The 14974-nt window shown below is 45.2% G+C and overlaps 1 protein-coding gene across 3 annotated transcripts in view; it reads right to left on the bottom strand.

The window, feature by feature from the left end:
- The window catches only part of AGTPBP1 (ATP/GTP binding carboxypeptidase 1), a 168182-nt gene that overhangs the window by 115976 nt on the left and 37232 nt on the right, over nt 1-14974 (bottom strand). For all 3 annotated transcript variants that reach the window (XM_083186409.1, XM_083186406.1, XM_083186414.1), the window contains exon 3: nt 439-569. In XM_083186409.1, coding sequence (XP_083042535.1) covers nt 439-569 — 131 coding nt within the window. The remainder of the gene's footprint in view (nt 1-438; nt 570-14974) is intronic.

The following is a 14974-nucleotide window of genomic DNA, read 5'->3' on the forward strand; positions in this document are numbered from 1 at the left end:
AAAGACAAGTACAACAATACACCGAATTTGCAACGAGCAATTGAGGTTACAATTATTTTTAACCTTTAAAAGACAAAATATACTTTAATCTCGCAAAATAGGTAATGTACTGTACATGTAATTTTTGCATTTTTTCCCCATAAAATGAGTTTTATTCACAATGTGAATTGGACAAACAAGCAGCTTCTGCTGATTAAAATGATAAGCAGCGTGCCTATATTATGATGGACATAATTAGTGCTGTTGTTTGGTTGAGTTGCATTCGGCAAAAATAAATCCTTTACAGGCTGTTATCAAAATTTCATTACCATGAATAATAAACTTGTCAGAATGTTTTATGTTCCAACGTTATTCATTACTTTAAATTAGCGCACAAGCAGTTTTACATTACATTTATAAGGATTGCTATTTTAGCAATAATCATTAGTATAATTCTACCTTGGGTTTGTGTCAAGTGCAGGATTTTTGCGGTGACAAATCTTGCATTATCTGGATCCATGGTTGACGATTCAGTGTTGATTTTTTCCAGCTGCGATAGGAGAGTCACAATCCGAGAATTGTTTGAAGGGCTACAAGAGAACAATGAAGAACCAACATATAAATACAAGAATTGTGTATTATGACAATACACTATGACAGGGATAGGCATCATGTGGTACTAGAGTTGCTATGGAGCTACACACTTCAGCACACAATAACATCAAAGACAGAAAGCAAAACTTTTTTTTTTTTAACAAGACAGTACATATTTAGCCCCTGCACAGGAATCAATATACTTGATAAGGATAGAGGCCCTCATTCAGATCTGATCGCAGTACAAATTTGTTCTCAAAATGGGCAAAACCATGTGCACTGCAGGTGGGGCAGATGTAACATGTGCAGAGTTTTAAATTTGGATGGGGTGCGTTGAAACTGAAATCTAAAAATTGCAGTGTAAAAATAGTGCAGCTAGTACTGTATATACCCTGTACAGAAACAAAATAACTCACACAAATCTAACGCTGTCTATACAGGTTACATCTGCCCCACCTGCAGTGCACATGCACATGGTTTTGCCCATACTGAGAACAAATTTGTTCATGTGATCATAGTTTAATTATTATTATTATTATTATAATTTTATTTATAAGGCGCCACAAGTGTTTCGCAGCGCCGTACAAAGGAACAATACAGGGAAACAAAACTTGGCATAACATTGAATAAATAACAAAAATACAGTACAAATAAAGAGCGCCACAGATCAATACACATTACAGCTTGGATATAAGTAGTGAGGACTCAATCAACATACAACTAGAGGCTTGAGGCCAATGATGGAGAGGAGTATGCAGACGAAGATGGTCACTGAGTGTTGGAGTAAAGGAGAGCTGTGAGTGAAATGTGAAGAGAAGTGGGCTTTGACAACAGGAGGGAAGAGGGCCCTACTCGGAGGAGCTTACAATCTAGTAGGAAGGGGAGACAGACAGATTACAAGAGGTGCAAGCGAGGGGGTGGTGGTTAGATAGCAGGATGTAAACAGGAAACAGGCAAGGAGTCGGAGAACCAGCTGGTTTATGCAGTGGAAGGGTACGCTTTGATGAATAGGTGAGTTTTCAGTGCCCGTTTGAAGCTTTGCAAGGTCGGGGAGAGTCTAATGGAGCGAGGGAGTGCGTTCCACTGAAGGGGTGCAGCACGGGCAAAGTCCTGTACTCTAGCATGGGAAGCAGTGATCAGGGTGGAGGAGAGACGACAGTCGTCAGCTGACCGTAGAGGGCGGGAGGGTGTATGAATGGAGATGAGGTTAGAGATATATGGAGCAATGGAATTAGAGATGGCCCTGTATGTGAGTGTGAGGTGTTTGAAGAGGATTCTGTAGGGGAATGGAAGCCAGTGCAGATTTTGTTGAAGGGGAGTAGCAGAATTAGAGCGGCGGGAGAGGAAGATAAGCCTGGCTGCAGCATTGAGGACAGATTGGAGAGGAGCTAGTTGGGATTGAGCAAGGCCGGTGAGAAGAGCATTACAGTAGTCAAGCCGTGAGATGACCAATGAGTGGATGATCAGCTTAGTTGCACTCTGTGAGAGAAAGGGCCTGATGCGAGCAATGTTGCGTAACTGGAACCGGCAAGAATGGGCCAGCGGGGGGCGTGGCTACGAGGGGGCGTGGCTACGACGGGCATGTAGAAGGAGCCATTATTCGCTGCTCCCGCTGCTACGATCCTGTTAATAATATCCTAACAGCGCTCACCTCTTCAAAAACCGCCACACATCAGTGTGAGACCCCCGTGCACAGCCCGCTTATCCTGGACAGCCTCTGGGGTGGACGTGCGCCCGGAGAACAGCAGTAAACCTCCGGCGCACGAGGAGACAGGAAGACCCTGCGCCATCTTGATGCTGCAGCTGCTGCCCTCCGGAGCGTGCGCCCCGCCGGATACACACACAGCCGCTCGGTGAGACGACCCCAGTGACCCCTAAAGACACAGCACCGTAGCGAGCTATACCCACTTGCCTGCGGGGAGTACAGATCCCGACGGCTGCGGGAGACTGAGACCCGGCGTCCTGCACTGTGACGGAGGCCTCCGCCATTTTGATGCTGCAGCTGCTGCCATCCAGCGCCCTGTAATAAGAAGCCAGTGCACCAGCCGGCTGGACCTGGTGACTCCCCCAAGAGAGTGACATCGTCGCGGGGAGCACCTAAGTGGCCACGGGATACACAGGACCCCGCTGCCAGAGGGAACTGTGAACCGCAGTGAGAGGTGAGAGGAAAACTGTGACCATATCGCCCTGGGGACACTGGTAGTGCTGAGAGGCTTATCCTACACCCTGCATAACATAGAAGCGGGACCTGTCTCTCCCTGACTGCTGCATGTGACCACCCTTACTCTGCAGATACTGTGCTATTGTTTGGCCCCCCACTGGCCCTGTGAGGTGGTTGTGAAAGTCAGCCTGCACGGGGTACCCCAACACAGACTAACTGCATGCTCTAAGCCCCTTGGAACACTGTGTACTCCAGTTACTGCATACCAGCTACCCTGCATTCCCCTGGACATTGTCAGTGTCACCACCTGCTATAAACCCCTGTATCTCTCGTCTGACTGATTTCTACATAGCAACTCAGACCCCCCAAACCCTCACCGCTGCAACTGCACGGGAGATATCGCTTCCTACCCCGACATAACATCATGGGGAAAACACAGAGATCATCAACTGCGGCCCAACTGGAAAAATTCGCTAGAGACCCCCAGTCTACCTCGGGGGCCGCTAACTCCGACTCAGCCTCCCAACCCCCCTCGCCTATTGACCCCCCCTCTTGCCGGGGAACCCCTGATGAAGCTCTGCAGAGGGTGCTGGAGGCGGTAACGGCCAGTGAAACCAGGCTGTCTGAAAAAATAGGTCAGGTACAATCTGATCTGATGATCATCCACCATGATCTACAGAGGGTGCGGGAGAAGTTGAAACTCGGACATCCACTCTAGAAGACAAAATTACCCCGTTGACCACCAAGGTGGACAACCTAACAACTCAGGTCTCCACTATCCAGAATAAAATGCTCGACATGGAAGGCCGCTTGAGGAGGTGTAACATCAGATTCGTGGGTCTTCCCGAGAAAGAAGAGGGCCCCAACCCTGAAGCATTTGTAGAAAAGTGGCTCCGCGACACCTATGGAGCAGACGCATTCTCTGCCTTCTTCTCGGTTGAACGGGCACACCGAATACCCACGCGTCCGCTACCCCCGGGGGCACCACCCCGCACTCTAATTGCGAAGTTCCTGCACTACAGGGATAGAGACACGGTTCTGAAACTCAACCGGACCAAGGGCCCCCTACTCTGGAACGGCACAAGGGTATCCACATTTCCAGACTTTGCGGTGGAGGTGCAGAAAAATCGTACACAGTTCATGCAGGTCAAGCGACGACTGAGGGACCTAAATATCCCATATGCCATGCTGTTCCCGTCCAAACTACGAGTGATCATAGATGGTGAATCGAAATTCTTCTCCACCCCAAGAGAAGCTGCGGCATGGCTGGACACTGCCAGACCGGCCAGAAGAGCCATGCAAGTAGACCCTTAAGAAACTTTAGCTAGTTGACACTATTCTGTGTTATACATTTTCCTTTATACAAGTCGACAAGAAGGGTATGTGATTCTTCTTTCCCTGTGCAAGGAGATAACTACGTTATAATATGTGAGCGTTTACATTTATATAAGCAGCGGATGGCGGTAACAACTTGCCGTTTTCAGTCATTATATACTTTGCCCACTCTGGGTAATATGACATTTTGTATTTACCTATAGAATATTGGGATCTGTTAGTTTAAGGGAAGAAGTATGTCACAGTTTCGTAGGACATACAGGGAGGGGGGGGTTAAGGTTAAACATAGGTTAGTTTTCATACTGAAAATAGTCAGTATTATGTTTATCTATTTGTTTTTTATGAGATGCTCTTGGTACAGCTCTTGCGATGCAGATTATGAAAGACCTTGGAACGTATATTCAACCCTACATATATCACTCACATGTGCTCAACTGGTTTTACTTATGTTACACACTATGCACCAATACCTGCTTGTAATCCTAAATGCCTTCTAGTATAGCTAAATTTCTCTCCTGGAACATACGTGGGCTCAACGATAAGATAAAGCGAACCCTAGTGTTTAAACAGCTAAAGCAGTATGGCTCAGATGTCATGTGCTTGATGGAGACCCACTTAATGGGAGCCAAAATACTGTCTCTAAAAAAGCCGTGGATCGGTTGGTCATATCACTCCACACACACGTCTGCATCGAGAGGAGTGTCAGTTCTGGTGCGTAAATCAGTCCCGTTTAACGCAGAACAAGTAAAGGTAGATATAGAAGGTCGATACGTTTTCCTTAAATGCACAATACACTCCACACCATTACTGCTCCTAGCAATATACATACCTCCTCCATACTCAGCAGAGGTACTGAAACAAGCTGCCGAATTCATTGCCCTCTACCCCAGCCTACCGATAATAAGTGTAGGTGACTACAACAATGTTCTGAACCCGATACTAGACAGACACTCCAGGTCACAGTCAGGATCTAGAAGCGGACATAGACAATTTGCGGCAATGGTGGAGGGCTTGGGCCTTATAGATGCATGGAGACAAAAACACCCTGACACCAAACAGTTCTCTTGCTACTCGCCTGCACACTCAGCGTTTTCTAGGATTGACCTAGCCCTGGTGTCTAAAAATATCCTACCTTCAATAAACTCCATACAATATGAATCACGGGGGGTCTCGGACCACTCCCCGTTGACATTCGAGATTGACATGGGGGGAGAGAGAGGTCAGGTATTCTGGAAATTGAACCAATTCTGGCTCACCCGCATGGGTCCAAATAGTGAGTTGGAAAACCTATGGTCAGAATTTCTAGAAAACAATAATGGCACGGCAGCGGTGCCAGTTGTATGGGACGCCTTTAAGTCCTATGTGAGAGGCACTCTGATCCAGAAAGTGGCTAATCTTAAAAAGTCCTACAGCCAGGCAGAGAAGGAACTAGAGTCCTCCTGCAGAAGCCTAGAACAACAATATATAGGAGATGGTCTGGAATCTACAAAAAAATTGTGGTTAGCGGCACAGAAGTCCTGGGTGGAGCTACTTGCCGATAAGGCCAAGTATCGCCTGTTGTTTAATAAATACTCCCATTATGCATTCGGGGACAGACCTGGAAGCTACCTATCTAAATTAGCAAATATAGATAAAACTAATAACACTGTATGTAAGATAATCACTCCCACGGGGATACAACATACACAGACACACGAAATTGCGTCACAGTTCTTAGAATACTATAGGTTGTTATACAGCTCTAAGGTGACCTGCAGTGAGGCCGAGATTCGAGACTTTCTCGAAACAATTCCAATGCCCTCCCTGTCGCCCGAGGCCAGGGATTTGCTCGACGCCCCACTGCGCCTAGATGAAGTCGTAGCAGCAATTAAATCCTTCCCAAGCGGCAAAGCCCCGGGCCTAGACGGTCTACCGTTGGAGCTGTATAAGAAACATATCTTGTTCTATGCGCCTAAATTATTAGAATTGTATAACGAACTACTCGAAAACGGATCCCTGCCCCAATCCATGTCTGAAGCACTTATAATAGTCCTACTGAAACCGGATAAGGACCCGAACAAGGTGGAATCCTATAGGCCTATCTCTCTCATACCCACAGACATTAAAATTCTAGCCAAAATTATGGCTATTAGGCTCAACTTGATAATAACACAAATTATATCTGACGACCAAACTGGCTTTATGCCAGGTAAGTCCACAATGATCAACCTTAGAAGGCTCTTCACTCACCTGCAGGTCTCTCACGGGGATGCCAGTACCTCTGTAATTGTGTCGCTAGATGCGGCAAAAGCTTTCGATTCTGTGGAATGGGTGTTCCTGTGGGAGACCATGTCCAAAGTCGGTATAGGCCCGGGATATATAAAATGGGTTAAGTTGCTCTACTCGTGCCCACAGGCCAGAATATCGGTGAACGGCTTCACTTCCTCATCATTCCCACTGGCAAGGGGAACCAGACAGGGGTGCCCCCTGTCACCCGCCCTATTTGCAATTGCAATAGAACCCCTTGCTTGCCTCATACGCAACACCCCCCCAATCGTAGGTCTGTCGTTAGGTCCCATAGAAGATAAGATTGCCCTCTATGCCGATGACATACTGTTGTTCCTATCTGACTACGTCTCTTCAATGCCCACAGTGCTAGATATTATAAACACCTTTGGCTCCTACTCTGGACTATTGATAAATTGGGACAAATCCTGCATCCTTCCCCTTAAGGGCAAGGTCCCAGATAGCCCCGAGTTATCCCTCCCCCTGAGATGGGTTGACTCCTTTAAGTACTTAGGCATCTATATAACAAATGACCCGTCTAGATATGTCCCCTTAAATGTCCAGCCTCAACTTACCTACCTAAAATCCAGAATCTCAGTATGGGGAAAACTCCCTCTGACAGTTACAGGCAGGATAAACTTGATCAAAATGACAGCTCAACCCAAGCTGATATACGTACTGCAACACGCCCCAATATACCTCCCCATCAAGATATTTAAACGTATTGAAAGCCTGCTCTCATCCATCGTCTGGGCTGACAAGAGGGTCCGCATTAAACAACACACTCTAACACGAACACGTAGCAGCGGAGGCATGGCACTTCCATCCTTCAGATTATATTACTATGCGGCACAGCTGGCCCATCTGCTGGATTGGGTGGGTGAGGATCCACTCTCTAAGCTACCAGGCACACTGGTGTCTCAAAAGCTGCCGGGTATGTCGCCGATGCAGGCGCTACTTAGTGACAATGTAAAACTAATTGACATACCACTCTTTAAACAGGCGATAATGGTCTGGAGACAAGCGAGTCGCATTCTGCAAGCGACGGGGTGTGATCCAGATACCCCCCTAGATGGTTCCTATGCTTTCCCAGAGCTCTCCGGCATACAGATACGGGAATTCTGGAGTCAATGGGGAGTCACTTCGATAGGGCAAATATACTCGGGCACTATACTCAAATCATTCCAACAAATTCAGGTGGAATACCCGGTACCCAATGTCCACTTCTACAGATACCTACAACTCAGGCACGCCTGCCACACACAGTTCCCCACGGGCCCCCCATTAATGTGTGTCTCACCTGTTAAGAACTTATTAAAAAAAAGCTGCCCCTCTAAAGTAATATCCAGATTTTACGGGAACCTACTGTCCTCCCTTCACAAGGAGGATCTACCACAACTAGATATAGGCCCCTTAACAGATGAAGCCTGGGAGATGGCACTGAATAGCCCACGTATTTCCTTAACGTCTTCCAGGTTTCAACAAATCCAGCTCTATATACTACACAGGGTTTATCTGACACCAATCAGACTGATGAGAATGGGGGGGAGAAATGACTCTAAATGCCCCAAGTGTGGATCCTCCGACGGTTCCTTCTGGCATCTGCTGTGGGATTGCGGGACAGTCTCGGACTTCTGGAGGGAAACCACGAATATTATAGAATCCACCGGTATCCCCCTTAATACTTTCACCCCAAAAGTGTGCATTTTAACCATATTCGAAGAGGACAGTTTGGACAGGCCTACCCAACAATATATTATAAATATGTGTACTCTGATTAAAATATGTATCGCCAGATCTTGGTTAGCCTCACGTGGGCCTACATTGGAAGAATGGTTAGTACTAACTAATGAGGTGGTGCGGCACGAAAGGTTCGTATACCTGGCCAGGGGATCTGAAAAGAAATATATTGATATCTGGAATAAATGGTTAAATTCTCCACACATGCACCAGGACATCAATCGGGTCTGATAGTCATGGAGAAACTCAAATATTCTACATCACGTAAGGGGGGATGTATAAAATAAAAGCATGTGTTTGGATAGATATATGTACTAAACCTCTACCATGCACTAAATTCTCTACCACGATCACAATGTACACGTGATGCTAATGTACCTCTGCGGTGCTCACACGCCAGCAGTAAACCAGCAAAGCACTTGAGCAATCAGCACGGCAAAAAAAAACTGTCAGACTACACACTATTTACTGTTACAATAATGGATTTGTTTATTACATGTCAAATTATCATATGTACAAGGACAGTATATGCACAAAACCTGTAATGCCGTCTTAAATCGCAAGAGCAATGTTCACACATGTATTGTTTTGTTTTTCATAAAATGTTTGCATAAATATGTGTAAACAACAAAATTTCAATAAAAATTGATTGAATTTAAAAAAAAAAAAAGAATGGGCCAGCGTTTGGATGTGGGGTGCAAAGGAGAGGGAGGAGTCAAGAGTGACACCCAGGCAGCGGAGTTGGGGAACAGGGGAGATGATGGTGTTGTTAACAGTGATAGAGATATTAGTAGGGGGCATAGCTCTGGGTGGGGGAAAGATAATAAGTTCGGTTTTGTCCATATTCAGCTTCAGAAATCGCTCAGACATCCAGGTAGAGATGGCAGCGAGGCAGTTGGAAACTTGAGAGAAAACAGTGGGGGACAGATCAGGAGAGGAGAGGTAGATTTGGGTGTCATCTGCATAGAGGTGATATTGGAAGCCAAAGGAGTTAATGAGTGCACCCAGAGAGGAGGTGTACAGAGAGAACAGAATGGGGCCAAGGACGGAACCCTGAGGGACCCCGACAGGAAGGATAGAAGGTGGTGAGGTAGAGCCAGAGGCAGAGACTGAGAAGGAACGGTTGAAGAGGTAAGAGGAAAACCAGTTGAAGACTGTGCCAGAGAGGCCAATGTTTTGGATTGTGTGGAGGAGGAGAGGGTGATCCACAGTGTCAAAGGCAGCAGATAGGTCCAAAAGGATAAGCAGGGAGAAGTGACCCTTGGATTTGGCTGACAGCAGGTCATTGGTGACTTTCACTAGGGCAGTCTCAATGGAATGAAGTGGGCGAAAGCCAGATTGAAGGGGATCTAGGATGAAGTGGTCAGACAGGTAGCTGGTGAGACGCCTGTAAACCAGCCGTTCTAGTATTTTAGAGGCAAATGGGAGAAGAGAGATAGGGCGGTAGCTTGTGGGAGATAAAGGGTCCAGGTTAGGTTTTTTAAGAATAGGCGAGACCAGAGCGTGTTTGAAGGGTGAGGGAAAGATGCCAGTAGAAAGAGATAGGTTAAAGAGGTGAGCAAGGTGGGAGCAGCCAGTGGGGGAGAGGGAACTGAGGAGACGGGAGGGGAGAGGGTCCAAGGGACAGGTAGAGGGGGGAGAGGATGAGATGAGGGAGTGGACTAATGAACTATAAGGATCTAACCACCAGACAAAAAAGAAAGGAATTTAGAGGATTTTAGGAAACTAGTATAGTCTATCTTACGCATACCACTAAATCAACGTATGTAGATATGCACAGATGCTATAAAAATGTTGAAGATTACACAAAGGACACGGATTTTGATTTGATGTATATGTAAGCCAATCAAACATCATGTCAAAAAGATTAGTCTAGTGGTCCCCAAACTGTGTGGCCAAAAGGCTCTTGCAGGTGTGTCTCGGGTTGGTGGTCAAGGATTAAATCAAATTATTTATGGTCAAAGTAAAAAAGCAAAATCAGTGACAGTAGCTGCCAATCATAAAACAGGTGGACAATTAGAAGCAAGCCTCTGTAAACTACCAAAAAACTGACATTAGTGAGAACATGTAGTCACAATTTACTTAATATTTATTTTGCTAAATTTAGCCTAAGGGTGCCATGACAAAAAAAATGCTTATACTCTAGGGCACAGTGATTAAAGCAGGGCCTGATTACCCCCTTGAGTGGTGGCATTTGCCATGGAAGTTTTGTTCTGCCCCAGCAATACTCACCACTCAAGGCAGCAGGCTCCCCGCCACCATTATCACTGCATCAGTAACAAGGTGGCAGGCCACGCTCGGGGAGGTTTGTGGCCAGTGGCGTAACTATGGAGGGTGCAGGGGATGCAACTGCTATGGGGCCCGGGCCCAGTTGGCAATCCCCTGTACCCTTTGAAGTTTTTATAAATGCAGTCCCTGCGCTCACCCTGCCAGCGGTGCAGCCGTAGTCCCACGCTTGCTCCAAGGCCACAGCAGTCCAATCCAATTCTCCCACAAGCGGTGCAGTCCTGCACTCAACCTCCCCCTGCCAGCAGTGCCGCCGACGTCCCATGATCCCCCGCTGGTTCTTGTAACTTAGAGGGAGACCTGGACCTGGTAGCCGGCGGACCCGCTGTCAGTCAACAGTGGACCCGGGCGGCAGCCTGAGATAAGAGGCAGGCGACACCCGGCGGCCTCCACACAGAAGAACCGGCGCTGCTGAACAGGAGACACGGTGCGCGCGAACAGGAGCCCTGGCATCAGGAGGGGACCCGGACGGATGGACTGACGCCAGTGATAGAGGTGAGGGTGGGGGGTGTAACTTGTGACATTTGCACGGGAAAGGGGGGGGGCGGTTGCTGGTGAGCCTAGTACGGTCATGGAGGGGGATTGCTCTTGAGTGTACTGGCCTGGGTACTGGCCTGCACCGTGGGTGGCTGTAGAAATCATCGTTATAATTAAATGGTTGTTAGGATAGCATCAGGGCAAGAACCATGTTTCTTTCTCAGACGCTGATTCAGACCTGTTATCCAACAGGCTGTGGTCAAAAGGGAGAGAATAATTTTTCTCTCCTTCCATAATAAAAGTCAGTCTAAACTGACTTTTATTCCAGCCGCTATCTGCCGAAGTTGGGGCGAGCGCTGACGCCATGTGGCTCCCCTACCCGGCCTACCCCTCTGAGCAGGCAACAACATGCCTGCCTTTATAGGGGAATGCCCACCGTTTTTATGGGGACGCCCATAAATGCTGGGTCCCCTGATGACGTTCCCTGCCTGCCCCCGCTTCACAGAGTGAATGGTGGTGGTGGGGGCCCCAGTCAAGATTTTGCTATGGGGCCCACACAGTTCTAGTTACGCCCCTGTTTGTGGCCGCTATTTATTTCACTTGTAATTCTGTGAGACCTGTAAAACATGCACTGTGTGGGGTCCTGAGGACAGAGTTTGACAACCTGTGTATTATTCTGTATATACTGGCATGTTTGGTAGAGTGCTTGCTAAAATGGACATCTTTTGAAGGGTATACTGATCAAATGTTACTTTTTATCAATTTTAAATTGGTAAATTCAATTGTAATACTGAGTTTCAGGTGCTATAAACCCACACACACACTTATTAATAGAGGTTTTTAATAATTATAGGAAAAAATGTGTAAAACGAGTGACAAAACCAAGTTAGAGTTCATCCTGCTGCTGTTTTTAAAGGGATACGCAACCCGTATAAAGAAAAGAAACAAGGCACATGGTAAAAAGCACTTTTGAACTAGAACAAAAAACAAATGTATTCCTTTTTATGTTAAAATATTTATTCACATAAAATATATATTCACTGGCTGGTAGAACAAGAATTCAATAAAATCACATTTATTGCATGCTATTGGTATTAAGCCCATGTGTTTCTTCTATACAGTTAGCATCAGCCTAATTAAGATATGTGTTATCGAATATATACATACACATTTTTTATTTAAGTTATTCTAATTGCTAATTTATGTCACATTAAATATGATTTTATTTATTTTTTTGTTATAGGGGGTTATTCTGGTTCATTCGCAAAGGCACAATCACTCGGATGGACAAAACCATGTGCACTGCAGGTGGGGCAGATGTAACATGTGCAGAGAGTTAAATTTGGGTGTTTTATTGTTTCTGTGCAGATTAAGTACTGGCTGCTTTATTTTTACACTGCAATATAGATAGCAGTTTAAATTTCAAACCCCACCCAAATCTAACTCTCTCTGCACATGTTACATCTGCCCCACCTGCAGTGCACATGGTTTTGTCCATTAGAGAGTGATTGTGCCTTTGTGACGGAACCAAAATAACCCCCATATTCTAAAAGCGCTGTATCTTGTTTCTTTTAATATCTATATTTAAATTGGTAGAACACGTTGGTTTTAGCCCCCGAAACATTACATTACTTTTCATTGATTGAAATAGATAAACCTTTAGTTTGTCTGCTTAAATCTGCTACACGATCAAAAGACAATATAACAGCCTCTATAGTTTACACAAGTTCCCCCTTGGGGGATGATATCGCACACGGGTATCCATCTATAGTATTTAGGTCTACATTCAATAGATGGACATATGAAAAATGTCGACATGTCTAGGTCAGTATTGGCAAAAGTACTACAAGAGCAAAAGGTCGACATGAGTTTTTTTTTTTTTTTTTTAACAGACTTGTTCTTACTTACGATCCAAGTGTGTGTAGAGTTAGATTATAATAGTGTGCTGAGCACAGTGAGACACCGCACACAAAGCAGGAGATGCGGTACACTTAAAGCAGGGATGGAGAACCCTCTGCCCTCCAGCTGTTGTTGAACTGCACATCCCAGCATGCCTTGGAACAGTTTTAGCATGGCCAAATGGCAAAACTGTAGCAGGGCAGTATGGGATGTGTAGTTCAACAACAGCTGTAGGGCCAAAGGTTCCCCATCCCTGACTTAAAGGGTCCATGTCGTCAGATTTCAACATAGACCCCAAAGAGGAAGTGGAAAAACGCCTGTCGACCATTTCCTGTGTCAACCGATTGACTATCAACCTAATGATCATCTACACCCACAGATTTATTCCTCCGATTCTATTGTGTTAGGGCATCCCATAACTGAAGAGGAAGTTTTGAATGCTTTCAAGTTACAGAAGCCCTCCAAGGCTCTTGGTGCTGATGGACTCCCCTTCTCTTACTACATGTTCTGCTTCTGCATATTGTGGCCACTTTTAACTTGATTCATATCAGGTTAAAAGTCCTGGGTTTTTGGGATTAGACTGTGTATGTGCAGTCTGATGACAGGCAGCGTCTGAGCACCTGCTCAGATGCTGCCAGGCTGTTCCCGACTCCGAAGTGCCGCCTGCATGACCGATGACTTGGTCATAGGTCACGCTACGTGGGCCGCACCTCTGCAGCCAGGACCCTCCGCCTCCCATCCTGCACTCCCGGCGGCACCCCACCAGCGCTCTCCGCCTCCTTACCTACGCTCTCGGTGGCCCGAAACCCCCGCCGACTGCCTCCCGACTGAATCCTCCTCACTGCACCGCCTCAACTCTTCCGTCTGCCCCGCTCCCCCTTGTAAATAAATGTTGGGGACGGGGGCGTTTTCTTTTAGGGATGCCAATCCCGGGATCAAGCATTTTTCAATCCAGATTCCCGGGATTTAAAATTTTCCAGATCCTCTGGTCTGTAGGTGTGTGAATTATAAAAATTGGGATATGGGCTTTGATAAGAAATCTAAGATCAGACTATTGGCTATAGTTGTTATAATAGCGAAAATGGCCATTCTCATACACTGGACTAGTCGCTTTGCTCCCTCAATATCAGAGGTTAAACAAACTCATTCAAACATTATCCCACTATCCAAAAAATTGACATGGGTGTTGAAAAATTCTACAATTTATTTATTTATTAATCTACAATTTATTTATTTATTAATATTCTAGATTAACAAACCCAGAATCATATTCTCAACCTCTTCAAAGATTCTACTTGGAATCTTTTTGATGTCAGTCTATAACTTTTCCCATTCATGAAGTGTGTGTATATATATATATATATATATATATATATATATATATATATATATATATATATATATATATATATATATATATATATTTTGCTTAAAATGTATCATGTAATATTGTAATATTGGTCTGCAATTTGAAGAGGTGTTTTGATTCCATTACTTTTTCCCTGCCCATTGTTTCCCCTATCTCCTCTATTAGTTATGTTCTTTTCAGTTTTTTCTCTTGATCACATTCCATTCTGCTGTTTATTTTATGTATCTTTGGTAATTATTTTTTTTTTATTTGCATTGTTTTGCAGTCCGAAACATTCTGTATATTTTTGTATCTAAAGAATGTTTTGACGAATCATTCTATGCTTTAGGACTAAATTTTTTGAAAACCAATAAAAGTTATTTAAAAAAATAAAAATAAAAGAGAAGACTGGAAAGTAAATGTACATTCAACATTATTAACCAGGCTTTTTTCAGTGATCAAGATATGGATTAAACTTGACCTGTCAAGTCATGGAAACAAGTTTGGGTTTGATCCACATGCTTGGTTGTCCACATCTTTGCTCATCTTGTTCGTATATCCACACCAGTGGCTGCAGCATAGGTGGAGCTGCAGCATAGACTACAAATCAAATAGGGGAGCCACACCAACTACCACTGATTTCCAGCAGGTGATGTTTGCCAGAGTTTTGAGGTGGCAGTTGGTCTGTCTCCCCGTTTCAATTTTGCCCCACCTCTGGAGACACCACTGGCCCTGATGTTATTAAAGGCATTGCCAAACTGGTTTCCGTGACATCCAGTTATCTCAATACACCTCGATAAGTTAACAATGAATTTCAGCCGCTGCTGTGCCCTATAGACACAGAAAGCTATGCACCTCAATGGTTGACCATCTTTCCACCAGCTCCGCCA

The sequence above is a fragment of the Crinia signifera genome, chromosome 1 (genome assembly GCF_055691185.1).
Source record: "Crinia signifera chromosome 1, ASM5569118v1, whole genome shotgun sequence".
NCBI lineage: Eukaryota > Metazoa > Chordata > Amphibia > Anura > Myobatrachidae > Crinia > Crinia signifera.